The following is a 24,248-nucleotide window of genomic DNA, read 5'->3' on the forward strand; positions in this document are numbered from 1 at the left end:
CCACAAGAGTTGGGGCTGGACCCAAGTGCAAGGACAGGAGCAGGTATGGTACACAGACCTGTCCACTACTGCTGTACTAGATGGGAAATGTTAACACTTCTGTTAGCAAAGCAAGTTATAAAAATTATTACCTTTCCTTCTCATTAGTTTTATGAACTTTTCCCAATAATGAGCTCCATTGCTCACTCATGCAGAAGACAATAAAAAATCAATACTGTAAAAGTGAGAGGCAAACTAGAGGGCAGAAGAGCACATCAAATACCTAATGCCTCTCAGTGATGTGGGAGTCTTCTGTTTGTGTTGATTTCATTGGTTAATAAAGAAACTGCCTTGGCCCATTTGATAGGCCAGCCCTTAGGTGGGTGGAGTAGACAGAACAGAATGCTGGGAGGAAGTGAGGCAATCGCCATGCCTCTCCTCTCTGGGTCAGACGCGATGAAGCTCCAGCCCAAGATGAACATACACTAGATTCTTCCTGGTAACACACCACCTCGTGGTGCTACACAGATTACTAGATATGGGTTAAAGCAAGATATGAGTGTTAGCCAGAAAGAGACTAAAACTAATGGGCCAGGCAGTGTTTAAATGAATACAGTTTGTGTGTTGTTATTTCGGGGCATAAGCTAGCCAGGCGGCCAGGAACCGGGTGGAAGGAACAGAGCCCGCTGCTCCTTCTACATCTCGGTACATCCAGACAGGGCTTCAGGTCCAAGGGTGTGGGACTTAGTAACAGAGGCACTAAGGAGGCTTGGCAGCTAGCTCACTCCAGCAGTCACCAGGTGTGTCTCAGGTTCACCTGCTCCTAGTGCAAAAAGCAGCAGCTCTAGTCCACACACATCCCCAGACTACCAGGCCCCTGGAGCTCTGCCCTGAAAGCTGCCAATCTCCAGCACTTACATGCAGAAGGCATGAAAGGCCTGGATTGGGGGAGGAGGAAAATCTTCATACTTAGTGCAAGGGATTTTTAAAAAAATTTTTCATCTTTTTCCCTTTTGTTTTAGTTGTTTTCCCTCTCATTTAAATGTTCCAGAATTAGAGTTCTTTACCCATCCATAGTGAACAGTTTCCTTTGCACTGATGGCAACAGCACCTCTCCAACACTTTAACTGTTGATACAAAAAGGTGCCTTAGTTCCCTTCTCCTACAGGAGGCTGCAGGTCTCCAAAATCATCTGCTACAACATCGTTTCAAGAAGGTTCAGCATTGCATCTGCTGCAGGTCTTCCTACGAGAGGTACACCTGATGCAGCACCTCCCAATAGAAACCAACTACAGTAAATTTAAAAAAGAGTGAACTGGTAGCTATCAGCAGATGACATGATCTCCAAGAAGGCAGGAGGACAGGAGGACCAGAGAGAAAACAAGTGTACCCTGGAGGGGTAGGAGAGAGCAAAAGACATAACCTAACAGCATAAGGGGCCTCACTGCCCACCTAAGCTGTAATAAATATCCACCACCCTGGCCTCCCACTCTCCCTCTGTACGTAGTTCAAACTCAAGTCCCTGGGAAGGGGATATCTATCCCTGGCTCACCTAGGGACACATGCCCAGATCTAGCTTCCAGGAAAATCTCAGGAAGGAGGCTGCAACCACAGGAGGCAGGAAAGCTCCTGAAAGAAGATCTGAACTCTAGTCATAAGGAGTAAAGGATGTTGTGTACCCAGAAGTGGAAACACCCACAAAAGTAGATAAAGTATTTTCAGCTTGAAGGGACTTGGTTTGCAGAAGTCATCATCCATGTAGGAAGCTGGGAGAGAAAGCTAGGAGGAACACAGTCTCTTCATTCTAAGGTAGAAATTCATTACCAACCACACGAACAAAAATCCACACACCTGCACCTAGGGGCATCTAAGCCCACCTCACCAGCAGAAGTACTTACCTGAGGAAGAGTCAGAAGGTGAAGGCAGAAAGGAAGGCCTAGCTTCTCCTTTGCAGGTGGAGGTAAGAGAGGCTGTGAATTCACCATCACCGTCATTAACACCTTTCCGGTGAGAATAAGTGACAGCACCTGTGGGCTACCATGCTTTCGCTCCAGAACTGTCCCAGGTGAGAGCCAATGCCATCTCTGTCCTACCAGCAGGTTACAATACTCCCAAATAACTCATCTCTGCCACTTAACACTGACTGAAAACAACTCAGCCTCTTTCAAAGTTCCCAGGTTAAGCCTATCTTCTCCCCATCAAGATAGGCTTGTATCTTCCAGAGCTTTCACCCGCCGAATGCTTTGAATAGCTGTGTGGTCATCAGGACAGTAAGCTTATCTTTCTGCCCATCTCATCCCAGAATTGCAATCTCACATGCTTCTGTGTGCATAGGTTACTGACCTAACGGAGGCAAAGTTGCCCGCTAGTCTCTAATCCACGGTCTCCAAAGCAAACGTCATTAGAGGCTGTAAAATAGCCAGACCACCAGCCTTGCCGTCAGCATGGTTTTGCTTGTGCACATCTCTACCAAGGCAACAAAAGGATCCTAGTTGCAGACAGTACAGCCTCCCTAGTCACTCTGGGTTTGAATGGTTTAGCTCTGGGCACCCAGTGAAATTCAGGCCGATAGAATGGAAGAGGAATGCTGCTGGAGGTGGCTCTGGGAAACCTGTCCTTGCTGACAGAGGTTGACAGTTTTTCTTCTTCTGCTCAGAGTTGTAATCATGAGGCAACTGCAGTTATTACGGAACTGTGGCAACAGTAAGCCTGAGTGTGGCTAGTTCACTGGGGAAAACAGAGGGGAGGGAGGAGGAATGCCGAATCCCTGATGATGCCAACGAGCTGCTGAACTGGTCCACCTTAGGAGTGCTCCTGGACTCCTTACTTGTAAAATAAACTTTGCATTAAAGCAGGAAGAACCCTGACTAACAGCTTCGATCAATTAGATGCATTAGTAACAGTAGCAGCAGTCATAGCACTCCTTCATTATTTGCTAGTTTGTGCTAAGCCCTGGGTAGCTATTATCCCTGACCCCTGGGGCAATCCTGTGTGTGAGCATCATGATGTTCCAACAAGGCTCAGTGTGCTGAAGCTGTAAGCAAAGTGCTAGGCTTTGCACCTGGGCTCTGTGCTGTGAAAATTATGCTCTTGGTGTCACACATTGTATGCCTCAGAGTCCCACCCATATGCCCTCCTGACACACATGGCACTGCAACCCTTACACCAGTGATGGCTATGACAAATGAGACTCTCAGTCCCCCATGGCTCTAGAGGCCTAAAGCCACAGGGATGAACTTTGACAATGTGGCAAAGGAAAACAGTGAGTCAAGAGTCTGAAGACTCCAAATTACCAGTGCCTGATAAGCATTTTTTCCCCAAGCCACAATTGATATAGTTAGCCTGGGCCCCAGGCTCCAGGGCCAGGCCTTTGCTGCCCATTATTACACAGGCTGGAAGACGGGGAGCTCAGAAGACGCACTCACCAGTCGTGCTGACTGCTGCTGCTCACGGTTAGGGCTGGCCTGCTTCTTAGGCAGTGATGCCTTCAAGTGCTTCTCAGCTGCCTCTTTCTCCTTTTTCGCCACCTTGACTAGCTCATCCTGGACTGCAGCCTGCTCCTGTTGGAACCTAGGCCAGAGAGGGACACAGAGAAACTGATGCAGAAGGCATGACTGGAAGAACATGGGCAGGAAAAGACCCGCCTGCTCACTATACCTGACTAAGCAGGGATGGGGTTTTCTGGCCCTTGGCTGCCTAGAAGCACAGGACAATTCTTCCATCTGAGGGGAAGCCTCAGTGACAGCACCCACAGCCAGGGGACAGTGACACTGAGACAACCCAAATCAAAAATAGGAGGGCTATCCATAGGCAAAGAATCGGACTGTCACATGCCAAAGGGAGTGTGTCAGGGCAGAGCTAAGTCCCATAAGTGCCATCCTTTCAAACAACTAGGCAGGGTGGGCCACGTTGTTCTTGATTGGCTGAGAGCTTGAAGGTTTTAAACAGCAGCAGTTTGGGGTTTTAAACATCTCACTTTGTCCTGAATATAGCTGCCCTTTGGCTGGCATTCTGCTAGTATGTCCTAGTAGAAAGAAGTTAGCAGGACTAAGATCCTTTGTGTTGTTCTTGAAAGTAAAACAGTGTGAACAGCTTCAAGGCCACCATAGAGGAAATACCACAGCATCATGAAGAGCTATACCATAGCCCCACTGCTAACTTGGATTTATCTGAAATAAGTTCAATCTAAAACCTGAGAATAATGAATAAACAATCTGATTGGCAATAAACATGCTTGAAAGCAGGTGTTACTGATGGAAAGTAATTATAATAGTAAGTAAAGCAGCAAGACAGGAAAATGCCTATGTTGCTAATATACCCTAAGCTAGGGTAAAGGCATGGAGCACAAGAGACATCCCAGAACAGCCACAGCAGTTGTACTGAGATAATGAGTCTATGGGGATTTGTCTTCATTTTATGTATTTTTCTAAATCTTTTATCAGCATATATTACTTTAAAATGGTTAAAATGACTGAGGGGCTGAAGGAGGTTGTATATTCCTGGAAATGCCTTTGGGATTCCAGAGGGTACATTTTGAGAACACAGGTCTTTATCTAGGGCTGTCCTGCTGGAGGGCAAACCCCAGGCATGGCTGACACTGTCCATGGGCTGAATCTGGACCCTAGGACCGTGTAGAGGCTGTTTCCTTAATGATGACAAGGAAGCCCATCAGGGAAGGCCACAGAGTCTCTGTGAACTGCACATACACCGTGCTTACTCCTGACTATGCTCTCACTAACAACATCCTCCTCTTACTCCTTCTTATGCAGTGATTTCTCCAGGTGACAACGCGGATCAAAGAATCAGGAAGCTGGCCTATACAAAGGGGCCTCTGTGCCCTAGCCACTTTTCTATACATCCTAGGAGCAAAGTAAATAGTCCTGTTTCATGACTGGCGAGCTCTCAGGACAGTGGCTTATGCTGGCAGGAAGTTTATGGCATAGAACTGGGCAAGCTCCATTTCCTTCATTCCTCTAAGAACCCGACTCTTCAGTTCTAGGTTTTATAGGAATCCATCTTTGACAACTAAGTCCCCTGTGCCCTTTTCAGTGTTTTTTACCTTCAAATTAAAAGTTGTGTTTTAACACAAGTAATATAAATTATGAGGCAAGTGCTTCAGGGCCTGGTGGGGTTGGGTAGGGGGACATACAGACTCTTGGGCTTACCTCTTGAGATCCTCTTTCACTGCTGAGGGCTGATGACCACCACCACTCTCTGTCCTGGGTATTTTGGAGTCTACAAATGAACCAGAAGAAAAGAGGCAATCAACAACTGCCAGGATTGATGAAAAAGGGTGCAGGAACACACATGCACACACACACACACACACACACACACACACACACATAATGCACTTCCTCAGGAAACCACACTCGGCATGTGGACAGATGTCCCTATGGAAAAGCATTTCCCATGGACAGACTGCAGAGTTCCAGAGGCAGATAGGAGCAGAGTCTCAATTAAACCAGACTGCAGAGCCAAATGACAGGAAGCTGGTCTGCCCACAGGTTCTGCAGCAGGGCATCCTCAATGTGGGGCTGGCAGCAAACCACCTGAGGACTGCTCTCTAAGTTCACCATTACTTGCCCCATTGCTGTGAGCACTCTGAGGTTACCTCTTAAACACAGACCAGACATTGCTGAGGGCAGTCACCCCTCTGCCATGTTTGTGTAAGAGGAGGGTAGTCGCTCTTGTATCCTGTTTATATTGGTTCTTGCCATGGTTTGAATGCTTGCCCCTCTAAAATTCAGGGTGAGTCATGACTACATTCTAACAGCAGTAATAAGTTTGCCTTTAGTAGCAATTCGGACTAGAAAGCCCCCCATCATGGATGGCACTGTTAAGTTTGTAAGATGGTGGCAGCCCTGAGCTCTCACACTTGTCTGTCCCCTGTGTGAGGCCCTGTGCAGGGACTCTGCCCAATTCCCATCAGCACGAAAGCCCTGACCAAATGTTGCCCTTTGATTCTGGACTTCCCGGCCCCTAAACCGTAAGAAATTGACTCGTATGTCCTGAGTCCCCCACTACTACCTCAGGATTCTAAGGTAGGAGGCCTGTGCCAAACATTAACAAGGGCACAGGTCTTCTATTCCATTCCAGAAGGAAGGCCTGTCCAAAACGACCACACCCGCTCATGAACGGACAGTGGCACAGCTGGGGTCTGAGGAGGGCATAGCACATGCTCCTCAGTAACATCCCAGGCTCTCACCTGAGCCTGCTGCAGAGGAGGACTGCGCTGGGGCCTGCATTTCCACAGTAATGTTTCTCCTACTCATTTATAAAAGCTTTGTTCAGGGACAAATTGTGATTTTTTTTTTTAGAGAAAAGTCTTTCTGTGCTGGTAGGGTGCTTGCCTGGCATACAGGAAGCCATCGGTTCCATCCCCAGCATCACATATGCCAAGTATGATGAATACCTGTGACCAGGAGTGTAACTTCATCCTCAGCTACAGATAGAATTCAAAACCAGCCTGGGCTACATGAGACTTTGATTCAAAAAATAAATAAATAAAAAATTTCCTTTTCCAACTTAAAAATAATATTCTTCCCCACTGTAGATAATGTGACACTGACCCACCAACCTTCCTCCTGTCGGGCCCACTCAGGTCCCTGTTCTCTCAATACTGAGCACCTTCTAGAATCTCTCAGCAAGTATCACTGATAAGGGGCTTTTATAGCAAACATCGGCCCACTGTGGGCATTCTCAACTAAACCACCATAAAGACCTTCCAAACTCTCCACAAACCACGATGACAGCACTTTGTCAACATTCTAGTCTCCCCCTTTTATCAACCGCCCCTCAGTCGTTCTTCTAAACTGACTAGCTTCTTAGAGCTTCCCACCTTCCTTTCTAGTTTGCTATGGTAGCTGGGACCTCTTCATCTCAATGGCCTTGGCTCCTGCACCTGAGCAATGACATGAGGGAACAATTTAATTTTAACAGTGTTTTCTAACTTAGTTCTACCACTAACAAAAAGGCAAAAACTGTGTTTAAAAGATGTCTTAAAACCAGTCCATTTCAAGCTGGTCCATTTCTGGCAAAACTTTTTCCACATTCAGAAACTTAAACATACTCTGAAAAATATTTTGTACAAAAACTAAGTGACAACTGAACTTCCATTATTCCTTTTAAACAGCTGAAACTTACTGAAATTGAAGCCAATGCCTATTCTCCAATGCTCAAACGACAATACATTATGACAATCTTATTTTCCCATCGCTCTCTTCCTCTTCAGTTAATCTGCTTATTAAATAAAGCTCAGTGGGTCAAGATAGACCCCTTTCAGTCCCTCTCATCTCTAGGCCAAAGAAATCCCAGGAGAGGCCTTCTGGGTAAAAGACAGGGATGGGGGTGGGGAGGCTTATCCAACCCCATTCACTAAGATCTCAGAGTGAAATCCAGGCTCTGACTGGCTCTAAGGCCTGTGGGAAGCCCTAAGGCCTAAACACAGTGGGAGGAGTGTCAGAGCTCTCTAGCCCCTGTTGGAGGTGACCATGACCAATGTCTCCCCTTCCTTTGGACTTTGTAGTCTGGAGACAGTAAACTGCATCTACATTTTCAACAGGCCACACTGTACCCCACCTCTGCTCCTATTGTCAACAGCCTGAAAATCCCACCCACCTCCCACATTCACACAGACCCTGCCTAACATAAGGAAGCTGCTCTGCGCCACCCCTAGCCCTCGGCAGCTGGCAGGAGCTTCTGGTGATATCATCTCATAAGCCCCAGGCTGGATATATGGCCTTTAACCAGAGCTGTGTGCACCCTGAGAGGGGGCTTGTCCCTGCCTTATGTTCCAGCAGTGCTGCCTGGACAAAAGTGGACACTCCCACTCTCTAATCTCACAAACCCTCAAAAAAAAAAAAATGGATAGCAAGGACAACAGTAACTCAAGGCCACAAAAAATCCTTTCTCCACTATATCTTATAGCCCTCTCTTCAAGGCTTTTTCTTTCTTTGTGTTTACTACAAGCCATTTTTGAGGAGCACAACAGAGCAGCATGGGCACCAGCTCCATAGTGGCCAGGGTGTCTTGGGAGGCGGGTCAGATCAGGGTGGCTGCGGCTAGTGCCAGCATTGCTCAGGTGCCCTGTTGGCCCCCTTTCATACACTTTCCATTCTCTGACTGGTAGCTAGGGTAGAGTTGCTACAGCTGAGTGACACTTCTGCCTCTGGATCCTGAAAAGCAGATGACTCCCTACCTGAGCTGTCAGACGACGACCTTCTGCCTCATCTTTTACATGCACAGCCATGGAAACAGTGTAAGGCAAACAGTCTGGCCCACACCTGCAACCTGCACCACACCAGACAGTGTCTGCTGCATGAAGTGCCAGTGCTGCATGAAGTGCCAGTGCCGCAGAAGGCAATGACTCGCATCACTCAGGAGTAAAGGCAAGCCCAGCAGCAGTCGGGCAAATCTCTTGCAGCCTCTGTTCCCACTCCCCCAACATACCTGTCTGAGGGGCTTTAAAGGCGCCTTCCTGGGGGCCACGTGAAGAAGGTGGAGGAGCAATAGGCACAGGCATGGAGGGCACAGGAGTGGTAGGCGTAGGGGTGATGGGTGCAGGGACAGTGGGTGCAGGACCAGGACCCGGAGCTGGCTGCTGCCCTGCTGAAGGCTGGCAGGAATCCTTCATGCGGTTCACCACACTTTCCGACAGCTGTGAGAAGAAGCAAGGAACAGGGAACATTACATGATGGAACCCTTGAAAATTCATTCCCTAGAGCTACTGGAGTGAAGACCAGCTCCAATAATACAATGCTACTCAAAAGCCTCTCACAGCGGCCCAGTGCCAAGCCCACCTGGAATTCCAAGCCTATCCCAGGAAGTCCCCACTGGATTCTGAAGCTTTTTCTTCCATCTTGTCACCCTCTACACACACCCTACCTTTGGGGTTACATGACTCATGTCCCTTATATCCCTGAGCCTCTAAACCTCACCAACGCCACTGGTCACTTCTGTCTATCATCAGTGATCCATTCAGAGCAGCTCAATGTTCCCTCCCCAGGAGCCTTTGAGGCATTCAGATGAAGTACCACTGTTACAATGAATGCCCGGAAAGCAGCATGCCTCCACAGCCTCTGCGGGCTTGGCATGTTGGTGTGTGGAAAGCTCAAACACTGACACTCATTCCTCACCTGCTCTAGTCACTACACAGGGCAGATAATCAAAATACTTGTTGATTCATTTCACCTGATTCCCCTAATGAAGCCTTGGTAACTGAAATGCTCACTCCTTTCAGAGGAAATAAAATGGGCATGAGGGTGCCATAAAAGAGTTTACATAGATGAAGTAGTGAGCTAGAGATAAATCCCAGATTAAAAAAAAAAACTCAAGAGTTCACTTCAGTAAATATTTATTAAGTGCCTAACATCCATGGGCTATCATAAAGCACACTTGAGAGGAAGACATTAAAAATGGCTTTGGGACAAAAAGCACAATTTCCAGATACCTATGGAAAGAAAGCAGTCCCCTGTGTGCACAAGGTTGTGCTACGATGCTCACTGTGAGAAACAAAACAAAAATGTTGCAGCAGGTCCAGGTGTAGTGGTGCACGCTTCTAATTCCAGCACTTGAGAGGCATAGAGAGACAAGAGGATCCCTGAGTTCTAGGCTAGTCTGGTCTACAGAGAGCGTTCTGAGATAACCACACAGAAAAATCCAGTCCTTAAAAACAAAAGCAGGGGAGGGGAACCTGCAGGACATGAACATCCAGGAGAAAATGGTTAAATTCTGCAAAATACCAGGAGCCACCAAAGAAGATTGAGACAAGACACACATCCATTTTGAGAAGGTGCATGACACACTGCTGACCACTAGTGAGCCTCAGGACTCTGTATCTCAAAGCAGTAAAAAGACGCTGATTATGAAGATGCATCTAAATTGAACACACACATGCACATGTATAAACACAAATCCACAGTGAATTTTCACATCTCTGCACAGATGAATACACAGGTTCTTCTCAGAGGGGCAGGCCACATAGCTCCTCATCAAAACCCTGGATAGGAAAGGGGCAAGGTATGTATATATGTGCATATGTGCTTCTGTGTATCTGTGTTTGTGTGTATATGTGTTTATGCCTTACTTCACTTTTTTTGCCATGATCATTTCTTTGACAACTAAAGAGAATATTAATAACTGAAGATATATAAAAATCAAGTAACTGGTGATACGGGCAATCCCACTCATCAGTAGAAGAGAACAGAAGGTCCAGAATGAACCTGTGTGTCTATGGCCAACTGATAGTTCAAAGGGTTATGAGGCTAAGCCTGGTCCCTAAGGATTTGTGTTGGAAGTTAGGTCCTCAGTGTGGTCATGCTTGAAGGTGATGGAACCTGTAAGAAATGGGCATGGGGACAGCCATTACCCTTCTCCACTCTTTGGCTACCTGAGATATGATGTCTCTCTAATATGCTACCACTCTTGTGATTTGCCATGAGGTGATGCAGCCAGGAGAGTCCTCACGAGAGTTAGCACCCTGTGCTGTTGGGCTTTCAGCCATCAAAACTGGAAGCTAAACTGGGCATTGTGGCACACACCTTTAATCCCAGCATACAGGGAGGCAAGGGCAGGAGAACTCTAAGAGTTGGAGGCTAGCCTGGTCTACAAAATGAGTACCAGAACAGCCAGGGCAGTTACACAGAGAAACCCTGTCTTGGAAAAATCAAAGCCAAACAAAATAAAACTGGAAGCTAAATAAAACTCTTTTCTTTGTAAGTTCTCAGCTTCAGGTATTTCATCACAGTAGTAGAAAACAGACTAGCGACGGCGCAGGTGCCAGCACTCTTCAATGGGGAAAGAATAGCCTCGTCAGTAATAATGTATACACAACCTGATAGCACACACAAGGTAACAGAGTTGGGCCCCACACTAACCTATACATTAAAAACTAATTTAAAACAGATCAGTAATCTGAAAGTAGGAGAAAAAAAAAACTCTTGGAAGAATATGCAGAGGCAAACTGAATGACTTGTTTTTTGGCATCGATTCCTGGATGTGGCACCAAAAGTAAAGGCAACTAATTAAATGGATAATTGGACTTTATAAAAATTAAAGTTCTGTTTATCAAAAGACAATCTAAAGCAACTGAAAAGATAACCCACAAAATGGAAAAAACATTTGTAAATCATACCGACTTGTATCTAGGACATACAAGGAGCTCCTACAACTTATAATAAAAACAAAAATTACCCAACTGAAAGGAGTGGTGTGGTTTGGCCCAGGGTCCCCCAAAGGCCTATATGTTGAAGGCTGGTCCTTAGGGTGACACCACTAGCAGGTGGTTGAATCTTTTGACAGTGGAGTCCAATAGAAGGTCCTTAAGTCACTGACAAGTGTCCTCATAGGGGTGGAGGGACCCCATTCTGATCTCTCCTTCCTTCCTATTTTAGGGGGTGAACAATTTCTTCTGGCACATGTTCTCATGATGTGCCACTCCCATCAGTGCCCAAAGCAATGAGAACAGTCATGGAGCTGACACATGAGCCAAAGAAAAACTTCCTGACACCTTAACTATCTCAGGACTTGGTCACAGTAACCCAGTGCTAATACCATGGACAAAACACCTGAACAGAAAGTTCTATAACAAAAAGAAACAAAGGGCCAAGAAGAACATGAGAAGATAGTTGATATCATCAGTCATTACTGAGAAACAAAAATCAAGGCACACTGAGTAGACACCTCATATCCATCAGGATAACTGCAATCCAAACACTACACACGGTGTCACAAAGATCAGAAGGCTCACACATTGGGAAGTATAAAACAGTATAGCCAGGGCAGGGAAGAGTCTGGTTAAACATAGAATTGACTATGAACCAGCAGTTCCACCACCCAGGACAAGCTAAGGAGAAAGGAAGCATGCCCACACATACATCTACACTAATGTTCACAACCACTTATCCAGAGCGGCTGAAAGGGACCACCCAGATGTTCAACCAACGCATGAATAAATAAAACAAAAATATCTATACAATGGAGCACTACTGAGTAATAAAAAGGAATGAAATGTTGATGCAAACCACAACATGGACGACCCTAAAAAATGTGCTAAGTAAGCTAGACATAGACAGCCGTAGCCTGTACAACATAGATCCACGTGCTCCATCCATCCAGGAAACTCTCCAGACACACACAAAAGGACTTAACAGCAGTTTGGGGCTAGGAATAAACTGCACATCATGCTGACCATATTTCATAGCAGAGAGAGAGAAAGAAACACAAACATGAACAGCCCAGGAAGGATGTCCCAGTGGTAGGTTCTGGAAGGCAGGCACAGCACAGGCAAGAAAAGCTACAATGCTACAGGACCACAATGCCTTGCTTGGCAAGCCTGTTATGGAGGTGGACTCTAACACGGTCTGTGAGTGGGAAGGAGGGACTGATGGACAGGGAGAGAGCAAGGCTACTGCCACCAATTCTAGTAAGAAGACACGATTAGAAAAGTGAACCTGAGCGTGGATACATAGAACCTTCTTTGGTGAGGGGCCAAACTATTGTACAAGCTTTGAGCAAAGCAGGAAGTTCAAGGAAGCTTACAGAAACAGGGCACAGAAGCAGTGTGGCAGGGAGTACCTGTGCTAGGGGTGGGAGAAAGGCCTGTAGCATGGGGGGAAAGACTGCGAGTGGCTGCTGCCTTGAGTGGTAGGAATGAATGAGAGCTAAGATTTAAAGAAAAGAAGGAGTATGGGTTTCACATTAATACAAAAACATGGGTAAGAATGAAAAGGCAAAGTTAAGAGACACCTCTAAGAAGGTAACACATCAAATGTCCTATTCTGTAATCTTTGAAAGACATGAAGAATGAATTTTGGGTGACTGTCCAGACAGCGAGATGTCTCTGTCATTTCTAGAGTTTGAAGTTTCTTAGTTCTTGTTTACTTAGGTAATATTATATCTTTCTGGAGTCTTTGATGGAGTTAAGAATAGTTAGTTATAGTTATAGTTTTTCTTAGTTATGATAAAGATTATTGTAACTTTTACTTGATAACTGTTTTGTTATATGTAATTTTGCTATGTTAAAGTTAAAGCCTTTTTTTTTTTGTTTAAACCGAAAAAGGGGAAATGATGGAGGAAGGTCATTGGCTAATAAAGGAACTGCCCTGGCCCATTTTATTGGTTAGAGGATAGGTGGGAGGAGTAAACAGAACAGAACGCTGGGAGGAAGAGGAAGTGAGGTCAGAGACACCACAGCTCTCCTCTCAGGAGCAGATGCCTGAGAGAGACGCCATGCACCGCTCCCAGCATGAAGCTCTGACCCAGGATGGACATAGGCTAGAATCTCCCCAGTAAGCGCACCTTGGGGTGCTACACACAGATGATTAGAAATGGGCTAAATTAATATGTGAGAATTAGCCTAGAAGAGAATGGGCCAAGCAGTGATTAAATGAAAGAAAAAAAAAAAAAGAAGGTAACACATTCGTGTGCTGAGACCAAAAAAGGGAACGAGCCTTCAGAGGTCAGCCAATTTGTTCTTTCCCTGAGCTGTAGCAACTGAACACAATTGGGAAAGTGAAGGTCAGCTCAAAGGAGGAGGGACCAGCCGCCTACTGAGGTCAAGGCCAGACAGGCTATACTGAGTAGATAGTCCTGCACGGAGTCTCACTGTGGGAACAGAAGGTGGGAAGAAAATGTGGGCATCTACCACTGTTCAGGAAACATCTCCTGAAAGCTGATTCTTAATTTTTCAGGAAATTTAGTAAACCAATTGACTTCATGAAGGTCATTTGAAATTGACCTTAGGAGGGAGTATTTTCACTATGGAAATTCAGAAATCAGCAAACACTACCAGTAGGGCTCTTTCTGGTATGGGGGGAGTGGGGAGCAGTCCAGGGTAAGAGGTCAAGTCTGACTCCAGAGCAAGAGGAAGTCAAGGTGAAGGCTGCCATGAGTAAGTCATAGGCTCTGATTTGCCAGTCCTGGCATAGGTGGCATCAACAGAACCATGTTGCTTGGTGAGTGAAGGGTTAAGGAAAACATTGGCACAATTTTTGTTGGCGGTAAGAGATTTGTAATATTTTTTAATGTTGCTACAAAATACAGCAAGTAATATTTTTAATCAACAAATACACACACACAGTAGTCATGCGAGAATAAACACCATCTGGGCAGTGCTCCCTGCACCAACAGAACCAGAACAGAGGCCTCCAGAGCCAGACGAGGCTTGGTGCTCAGTGCCACCAGCCCTCTGGTCGCTATTCCACTAGAGCTGGCCAGAAAGTGTCCAGTGTAGCCAGCAGAGAACCATGGCAAGGGATAAAAATCTCTTTCTATCTCTGAGCTTCCATTTCCTCTCCTAAAACAGGAGCGCGCTCAGGCTGCTGGCTTTGACACAGCTCAGGAGAAAGTGCTGTGCCATCGGCCCCACCCAGGTCTGAATTCCAGCTAAGCCCCTGACTAGCTGCATGACCTTGGGAAGAGTCTTCTCACCTATAAATCAGTTGCTTCTTGTAATACGGAAATAATTAATGGCGACTTCAGAGCATCACTGAGGACTAACCTGCAGAAAGCAGCTACACAAAGAAAACATCAGTGTGAGTTATTCAGTGTAAATGGCGCACACCAGACCAATACCAGTTATAATCCAGGCCAGACACGGGCCAAGCACATGCAGGTATATGAAAGGGTCGAGCGCAGGGACTATGAAGACAGGGTAGCCAGGCTCTACTGACCTTGTGTATGTCTTTCCCACAGTGTCCAGAATCCACACACACCTTCCAGGTCTGATACCTGGACCTACACTCATGCTGTCCTAACAGGGGACCCTAAGGAGACAGTGTGAGGTAAAGTTCAAGAAAGCCCTCTTCCCTACTTTCTCTAGCCACACAGCCCTCTTCTGAGTTCCCTGGTGGTGGTGTGTGAGAAGGCACACAACAGGAAGGCCGAAGAGGAACTGCAAGAGGCCAGAACTGAAGCCTCAGTCTAAGTCACAACAGAGACCTCACCCCTTCCTTCATCACAAATGCTTCCAGAAACCCAGGTTCCTCCAAATCCTCAGAAACAAACACTACCTTCAGCCAAGAGCATCCACAAGTTTACAGTTCCCAAAGAGAGGACAGATAGCTGTGAATCTGGGCAAGTCATGTGGCCACACCATGGATGAAAGTTGTGGGGAGCTGGTGTTGTTTTACCACATGAAATACCCAACAGAAGTGTGACAGTTGAGCTGTGTCTGCTAACAACTGAAGACCAGGGTGGGAGAAGTACAGCGTATGTACTAACGCACCAGGAGCTAACACTTGGCACTCACCACAGCCTCCTCACTACTCCTCCCAGCATACTCACCTCCCAGCCCTGGTAATCAAGGTGCAGAGCAGGTGAAGAATTACCCCACCACAGAGCAGGCCACTGGACCCCTGGGTCCACGCTTTATCCCGCCTTCCTCTGTCCTGGAGCAATGGAATATTTGTTCTCAAGAGCAAGAGGACATGCCTGCCATGCAGCCCTCAGTGCTGGAACAGCCCGGGATGGCTCTCACAGTAAGACAGTAAAGAAAACAAGGAACACATGGAGTCTAGAGTAGGCTAAGCAAAAAGGAAACTCGGTACATCAGTCTGACCAAACCTCTGCCTCCACTCCCCACTCTCTCCGTTCTCTGCCTGGTTTCTCTTCAGGAACTTCACAATCTGACACAATATACATGTGATTTCCTGTACACCATCACCAGAATATAAGCCCCATCCAAGGCAGCCAGGCTTCCACTTTGCTCGAGCTGTATCCTCCATGCCTGAAAAAGTCCCAGGCACATTAGAAGTGCTAAAATACTTGCCAAATTAAACATGTAGTAAAGGTTCAGGTACACAACACTGCATACATGCAACACATTATTAATAGTCGGGTTTCCATTATCACGGCAAAATAGCTGAGTTAATCAACTTAAAAGGAGAAAGGGCTTATTCTGCCTCATGACTTCATTCAGCACATGGTTCCTGCCTCTACTGCTTTGGGCCTTTAGTGACTCAGTACTTCCTATCAAACGAGGCCTATCCTATTTAGCTTTAATGACCAAGCCATCTGAGAAAAAGGCCTAGGCTGAGGAATTGCCTAGGCTAGAATGGCCTATAAGCATGTCTGGGGAGTAAATACTAATTATTTACAGGACCCAAGCAGGTGTGAGCAGCATCATCCTACATATGTGGTCCTGAACTATATAAAAAAGCTAGCTAAGCATGAGTCTATGAGCAAGCCAACAGGGAACGTTCCTCTACAGTCTCTACTTTCAGGTACCTGCTTTAACTTCTTGCCCTGACTCCCCTCAATAATAGACTAAGACCTGGAAGGTTAAGTTGCTTTAGATCCATATTTTATCACAACAGAAAGGAAACTAGGGCAAGGCCTAGTCACTTCCAGAGCAGCTGGGAAGCAAAGACCAAGGATAAGGTTCCAACAACCCCTGCAGAGGCACACTTCCCACGACCTACACCCTACCATCTAAAGGCTCCGTCTCCCAGTACTACCAGAGACAATGGAAACAAGTTTCAGCCCATGGCCTTAGAAGCAACATTCAAGCCTAAGAAGAATGTCAAGTTCTTCAGTATCAACTTCTCAACAAGCTTGTCATCAGATAGGGGTGAAAAGGATAGACAGAACGTAGTCATAGAGATACATACGCAGTTCTGCTAAGTCCCCAGGAGCTGGAGCTCCAGGGCTCCCCTAAATGAGGCCTTGAACACATCCTACATTTAGGGAAAAACAGAAATGCACTTTGCAATCAGGGGTCGGGTAGAGGGTGGCCTGCCAGAGTTGGCAATGGCACAAGCAAAGACATACAGGGAAGGAATGAGGTTCCTGAGGTTCAGTCACAAAGATCACTGGTGGGTGTATTTAAAAATTAAGGTACAGAGCTGGGCTCCGCCTGATGAGGCTTCCGAATGACAAAAGGCTAGAGTTGACTCTGCCATCAACTGGAACCACTGCAGCTTCTGAAAGAGACTTAGCCAGGATTTTCTCTGCAGAAAAGAGTCTGGCAAAGGAGAAAGAGGGACTTGAGATAATGAAAGCACGAAGGAAGTGTGACAACACAGGGGTGCAGATTAGGAGTGGAGGCTGAGATGTGTACTTGCTGGAGAGTGGACAAGAGGGAATGGATACTGAAGACACTAAGGGAGAGAAATTAGTTAAGACCTGTCTGAAGGCGCAGACAAATGAAAGAGCAATTCACAGAACAGCAAATATGACACATCTCACTGCATAAGCCAAAGGGAAGAGCACGTTTGAATATAGGCTTGGGGAGAGTCTGAAAGGATTCCTGAGAAATTGTGAACAGTTGGCATTTAAAAATAAGATGTATTCTGCAAGAAGAAAAAGTCACAAAGTAATGGAGAAGAGAAAAGATGACAGTGAGGCTCTCAGCCTGGCTTGCTGGAGAGGAGGTGTCACTGCCGAGCTAAGAACAGTCAATGTGTAAAGTGTTCCGAATGCATCCAAGTAGTCTGACCCTCTGCCACTGCAGAAACAGAGGTGGCTGCACATAGGGGAAGAAATCAGCAAGGGACCCTGTGCAAGAGCCCAGGAGCAGACTGGAGGACGGAGGTCACTTCTCAAATTCCAGAGAGGGACAATGTGCTGGCTATTCTTAGTTGTCAACTTGACTACATATGGAACAAAAACACCAAAATGAGATAACACTTGTGAGGGATTTTTGCTTAATTTGAAATAGGAAGATCCACTTCTAATCCAGCTCTTTGGGGGTAAGAAGACAACCCTTTAACCCATATCTTGAGGCAGGAAGACACACCTTAAATTCAGATCTTTAGTGCAGATCTAATCTGGGCCACAACTTCTGCTGGAAGCCTACATAAGGCCGTGGTAGAAGAAAACTTTTGTTCTTTGCGGGCTTGCCCTTGCCTTGCAAGTCCATCCTTTCACTGGCATTAGGGTCTATTTCTTTGGGATTCCAGCATATACACTCAAGACCACCTGAGACATCCAGCCTCGTGGACTGACCCCAGCTACTGGATTCCTGTACTTTCTGTTCACAGTCAGCCATTGTTGGATTAGCTGGACCAAAGCTTATAAGTCATTCTAATAAATAAATCCCCTTTATAAAGAGAGAGTGAGAAAGATTCATTCTATAAGTTTTGTTACTCTAGAGCAGTGGTTCTCAACCTTCCTAATGCTGTGATCTCTTAATACAGTTCCTCATGGTGTGGTGACCCCCAACCGTAAAATTATTTCCCTTGCTACTTCATAATTGTAATTTTGCTACTAAGTTTAATGTAAATATCTGATATGCAGATGGTCTTAGGTGACCCTGTGAAAGGGTCATTCGACCCCCAAAGGGGTCACAACCCAAGGTTGAGAACCACTGCTCTACAGGATCCTGACTAATACAGGCAACAAAGCTGGAACAGAGGCAGAAAAACCCCAGCATCAGACCCAAATGAAAAGGCACTGTGCCTTACAGGGACTCCCTGAGCACATGTCACATGCCAGGTTCCAGCTAAATGCATTTTCTGTGCATGGCCATTTTATACTGGGGGGCTGGAGAGCCATCCATGATCACAGATGACCTAAGTGCTAAGACCAACACTCAAACTGAACCCTAGCAGCAACAGTGACACCTGTACAAAGGCAGGCAGGAACGTGGAGCTCCCTGGAGGGGAGAAAACCATGCCATGCCAGGGCTGGCTCAGGAATTTGCAGCCACATTGCCTCGGATGAGCTTTATGGAGACGGAAGAAGAGGAGCAGTAAGTAGGAATTCAGCAAGCAGTCAATATGAAAATTAGTGGATTTTCAGCCTCACAAATCTTACTATCTACACAGCTGAGAAGTAACAATGTGGAGGCAGTTTTGTCAGTTCATGAAGTAAGGTGTCAGCTCTCTTATGGGCAGAAGTGTCACCATGGTCACTAGGGATAAGAAATGGCTTGCAGGCCCACCAAGTCTATGTGACCATGTTCTGTCCATGCAGTACAGTACCATGTTTTCCAAGGTCTCACAGGTGCCAGGCATTGTGCAAACCCTAGACAAGTAGGAGACCAAATCTGTTCTGTGCCCTCTCCCTGCCTGGGTCCATGGATCCTGTGAGCCGGGGCACTGGCTCAGTTGTGTACCAAGGCAGTGTCAACCGGCTGATCTCTAGAGCAAACAGTTTACCTGACATCTCATTGAGTCAAGCTCTTGGGGCCCAGATACCCCAATCCTTGACGAGACACTGCCTAATCCTGCAGTACTGAAGACTCCTCTCCTTGCTGGGGCTGTTGCCTTGGAGACAGCATTCCTAGTCCTTCAACTTCTTATGGGCTGAAATTAGACCCACCGGCTGCTCAGCACAGATGTAAATCCCAGAATGTCAGGACAAGAAAAGCCCTCAGGGACCTCCGACACCAAGCACGGCACATGACACCATGTGCAGCACACACAAGTGCCTGCTTGGGGTCAGGTGGGTGACAGAAGCAAACAAAACAGGCCTAGCAAAGAAAAGCAAATCATGTAAGGCTCTATGGTGGGAACAGTGCTAAGGGCAAAAGGGGGACAGCCGCCTTGTCGCTCACACAAAATGCTGCCATACGGAAAGACACCAGACTGTCAATGGGTTTTTTTCCTCTTCCAAAAAAGCTAAGAATCAAATTATGTAAAGCTTCCCAATTTTTAATTGGTAGCAATTAATTCAAACCTATTAATAACATAAAGTTTCTGGGCTCACGGTTGGGGGCAAGAAAACCAGCCAATGTCTTCAAATTCTATCCAGCTAGTATCATACTGATCTGTAGCAGACACTGAGCCATATCTAAGTGACTCCTGCTTACCAGGCAGAAGGCAGTAGGCAAGTAAGGGATCGTGATTGGCTCAGAGCAGGAAGTAGTAGGAAGTGAGTAGGTCTGCAGGTGCTACTGAGAAAGGCTTCTTCAGAGGGCAGTCCCTTACCACAGTCCTAAGGAAGAAGATTCAGCCAATCAAAGGAGGAGAAGAAACCATTGGTCCAGAGGAGGGAGCCACAGGCCAGACCAGAGAAGAGCTGAGCACAGTAGGAGTGTTGCCCGTAGCCCATCTGCATGGAAGGGTGCCAGCACATGAGCTCCCGGTGAGTCTGGCACAGCAATAGGCCTTTAACCCAGAGGCAAAACTTGACTGTGACACAATCAGCCCTGACTCTGCAGAGTCTGACAGAAGAAACAGAGATAAGCTGCTTTCAAGAGGGGGACAAGCCAGGGCACAGGGACAAAGTATTCCTGCCTGTCTCCTTTGAACCTGAGTTTTATGACCATTTAACAAAAATTTGTCCAGAGAGGAGGTATGGACTGAACTGAGGGGAAAGCACAAGATAAGAACAGGGCTGGAGAGGTAGCTCAAGAGAGCTTGCCCAGCAGGCACAAGGCCCTTTGATCCAACCTGGTACAGGCGGTTTCCAGAAGAGTAGTAACGACAAAGGGATACTGAAACAGAGACTGCTGGCAAAGTTTGTCACTGAAGACTGAAAACAGAAATGAGGGAGACTGCTAACACAGATGAGGGACTGGAGGGCAGAAACAGGTCCTTCCTACGGGAGGTGGAGGAGGGGTGCAGGCAGGTCTCATGTGGACAGTGAATTAGATGCGCACACAGCCCATGTGCTACACAAGGGGACATGGACAGGCCGTCTGTGACTGCTCTGGGCTGGGAACTGACTCCAGAAGTTATCAGCTAATGAATGGGGTGGTAGAGAATGACTGACGTTGGGGTACAGGAGGGGCAAAGGGTAGAACCAGAAAACACCCTGAAGCTTCAATCAGAGCCAGGCAAATAAGCAGTGTCCTAGATTGCTTTCTGTTGCTGTGATAAACCACTCTGACAGAAGCAAGCTTGAGAGGAAAGGGTTCATTTCAAATTACAGGGCGGGAACCACAAAGGAAAGCTGCTCACTAGCTTGTTCAAGGTAAGGTCAACTACCTTTCTTGTACAGCCCAGCGCCCGCTTGCCTAGGGATGCTACTACCACTCACAGCGTCACACTCCTTCATTGGTGAGCAGTCAAGAAAATGCCCCCCAGACATGTCCACAGGCCAGTCTGACGGAGGTAATTCTTCAGGTGAAGTTCTCTCTTCCTGACAACCAAAATTCGGCACTACAGACAGCAACTGCAGCTTTCATCCTAGACCAGAAACACGAAGAAAGGGCAAAACTCTCCCTTGCTATCCTCAAGGATCAAGGATGCCTCCAGAGCTATATCTTAATTTCCCAAATGAAGGCAACAGCCTTCCAACAGCCACCCCTACATCTACATTGCTGTTTTGGGTTCTGTGACACAGTTGAGGTACACTGCAAAATTTCACCTTACATGAGGGTAGCATCCCCAACTCAGAAGGTCAGATGGAAGTCCCTGCATCTCTTTATGCTGTTAAACATTACCATTGGATATCTAGGGGTCAAAAGCAACTCAAACTGTGTGCATATCCCTTGACTGCAATCTCACACACTCTGAATCTGGGAATTAGGAGTCAGGGGAGAGAGTACCAGGGGAAAGTCTGGGCCTACATATCCTCTGCCTCCACAGATGACGAAGAACAGAGGACCTAAAGGGCTCTGACTGCCAACAGAACTTGCTCTTCTTTGTCTTCTAATGCCTCAAAGCTAGCCACAAGGTGTGACTGCTGTCAGAGCATTGATCAGAACATTGAAGCACTCAGACAAGGAATTGGTGCACAATGTGCACTCAGGCACTGTGTGCTGGACTCTACATCCTAACTCAAGGCACCTTCATTGCAAAGGGGAAGAGAAGCTAGCTACCTGTCTCCTGGATTTCCAAGTTGGCGTTTCCTTTTGCAGCTCTATCAAACTATAGTCACCTGTCATAAATCAAAGAAAACTTTCCATCTGAAGAACACTAGAGGGAACTTATGCACCCTTGAATGCACCTGTGCTAAATAGGTGCACAGAAATGCTACATCCTATCTGTCCCCCCTCCAGAGTCAAGGCCTTTGTCCAGGTCTTCCAAGATGGTTAGTCTGTCTCACTGCCTTTAACCAAGTCAAACTGAGATGAATGATACAACCAGAGAACAGACATGGTAGAGTGGACAGGATCCTAAGCACAGAATAACAACTTTCAAGAGCAAAAGACATGGAACAAGAAAAGAGGATAATATAGAACATGATTACAGCACAGATGTGGGACATCTGAGGAGACAAGCTCAACACTCTTGACAACAGCATGGTGGAAAAGAAATTTGCTGCACAAATATGACGTAAGTCCATAAAGTCTTGGTGAGGTATAAATCTCATGCTCAGCTGCCAGTGTCAGCTTGGATAGAAGAGGTGTCAACCCATTAAAGCCAAGTTTGGAATCATAAATGCACAGCATAATAAACCAGACATTCCTATCTTTAAAAGTTAATCTTTGTCCTCTTAGAATTTCTAAGAGATAAACAGTATACAAGAGCTGAAGGAAGAGGAGACAAATGACTAAAAGGTTAAGACCACCAAACCCTTAAAGGGAACCTACACACAATTTACAGCTAACATGCTTAACAAGGGAAGGCTCAATGCTTTCTCCTTAATCACAGGCAAGGACATTACTCTTACCACTTCCATTCAACATACACTGCTGAATCTTGCTAGTGGAATAAGAAAAGAAAAGGAGGGCTGGCAACATGGCTGAGGATAAAAGCACTTGGCATACAAACCTGACCTGAGTTCAATCCCCGGGACCCCCTCCCTGGGACTGGAAGTCGATAGCCAACTCCCAAAAGTTGTCCTTTGACCTCCATACTCTCACATGCACCCAAGCACACACATGCACACACACTAAGATTTTTTAAATGAAAAAAAAAAGGCATCCAACTTGGAAAGGAAGAAGTAAAAAGTCATTTGCATCATTTGCAGATATCATCTTAACCATAAAATATTCTAAAGAATCAACAAAAAAGCTGCTGGGATAAAGGAGCTCAAAAGTCTGCAAGATCAATACGTAAAAACCAACTACATATGAGCAAAGGAAAACGCGAGGACAGAATTAAGAAAATAATTTCATTCACAATAATACCAAAAGAACAAAACCCTTTCAAATACACTGAAGAAGAAAATTCACACTGCTGCGCACTCAAAGCAAAAAGTATTGCTGAGGAAACAAGGAGAGGGACACTAACTGGAGATACTTTTCAAACACATAGGCAGGCAATGCCACTGTTAAATGTGGGGACTGGGAAGATGGCTCAGTAGATATGGCAGACATTCTGGTCTGCAAAACCCAAGTATTTACTATGTCCTTCCTAGGATTATTCTCTCAATCTCAATTTTAAAACTACCTTCATATATACCATACACGAAAATCAACTAAAACAGATGATGGACCTAAATACCCCAAACTATCAAACTTTAGTAAGAAAAAAAAGGAAGACATTTTCATGATTTTTAAAGTAGACAAAGTTTTCCTAGATACAATACCAAAAGTACAATCGATGGTTTTTGAAGTTTAAAATTATAAACACTGTACTTCAAACACTGTTATAAAAACAGAAGCAAGCCACATACTGGAAGGAAAAAAAAAGCTTCAAATTAGAATGTAAGAAAGGGTTTGGATTCAGCAAAAAGAAAACATTACTCAATGATAAAAAAGACAACCCAATTAAAATGGGAAAAGGCCTGAATAAACATTTCACCAAAGAAAATATGTGGGCAGCAAATAAGCCCATAAAAAATGCACATGGATCCTTACTAGAGAGACACAAATTGAAACCACTCCATGGATGCTATTTCACAGCACTGCTAGTCACTACCAGCAAAGCAACATCAAGAACAAATGTGAGAAGGATATGAACTTGGAACACTCAGGTATTGCTCGTGAAAACAGAAAATGGGATAGCCACTTGAGGAACAACCTGCAAGTTTCTTAAAAGGTTAAACTTAACATTATAAAAACGACCCAGAGAACAGACTCTTAGGTTTCTATCCGTTGGAAATGACAACAGACAACAAACAAATGTCTACAGCAGCTTTACTCATTATAACGTGGAATTAGGAACAATACAAATGTCGCCAACTGGTGACTGAATAAATGCATGCGCCATAGATCCATACAACACAGCAGCCTTCACCAACTACGACTTTTATGTGACAGGAATACACCACCACTAACAGCAATGTCAAAAACGTTTAGCAGGAGCTGGAGAGATGGCACATTAGTTAAAGAGAACTGGCTATTCTGAGAACCTGGGTTCAATTCCCAGCACCCGCATGGTGGCTCACAACTGTATGTAACTCCAGTCCCAGGGGATCCAATACCCTCTTCTGGCCTGTGTGGGCACGGCACATATGTGACACATACATACATGAAGGCAAAAATACTCATA

General features: G+C 45.8%; 1 protein-coding gene across 2 annotated transcripts in view; it reads right to left on the reverse strand.

Annotated features, from left to right (window-relative positions):
- Chchd6 (coiled-coil-helix-coiled-coil-helix domain containing 6) overlaps window positions 1–24,248 on the reverse strand; it is a 229,243-nt gene that overhangs the window by 200,666 nt on the left and 4,329 nt on the right. For both annotated transcript variants that reach the window (XR_005972572.1, XM_041634609.1), the window contains exons 2-4: window positions 8,431–8,638; window positions 5,145–5,214; window positions 3,405–3,549 (exon numbers count right to left, since the gene is read on the reverse strand). Coding sequence is in view for 1 of the 2 variants with exons in the window: in XM_041634609.1 (XP_041490543.1) it covers window positions 3,405–3,549; window positions 5,145–5,214; window positions 8,431–8,638 (423 nt within the window). In the remaining variant the exon portion in view is untranslated. The remainder of the gene's footprint in view (window positions 1–3,404; window positions 3,550–5,144; window positions 5,215–8,430; window positions 8,639–24,248) is intronic.

The sequence above is a fragment of the Microtus oregoni genome, unplaced genomic scaffold (genome assembly GCF_018167655.1).
Source record: "Microtus oregoni isolate MIOR12 unplaced genomic scaffold, Mior012 000002F_ref0000024, whole genome shotgun sequence".
In the NCBI taxonomy this organism is placed as follows: Eukaryota; Metazoa; Chordata; class Mammalia; order Rodentia; family Cricetidae; genus Microtus; species Microtus oregoni.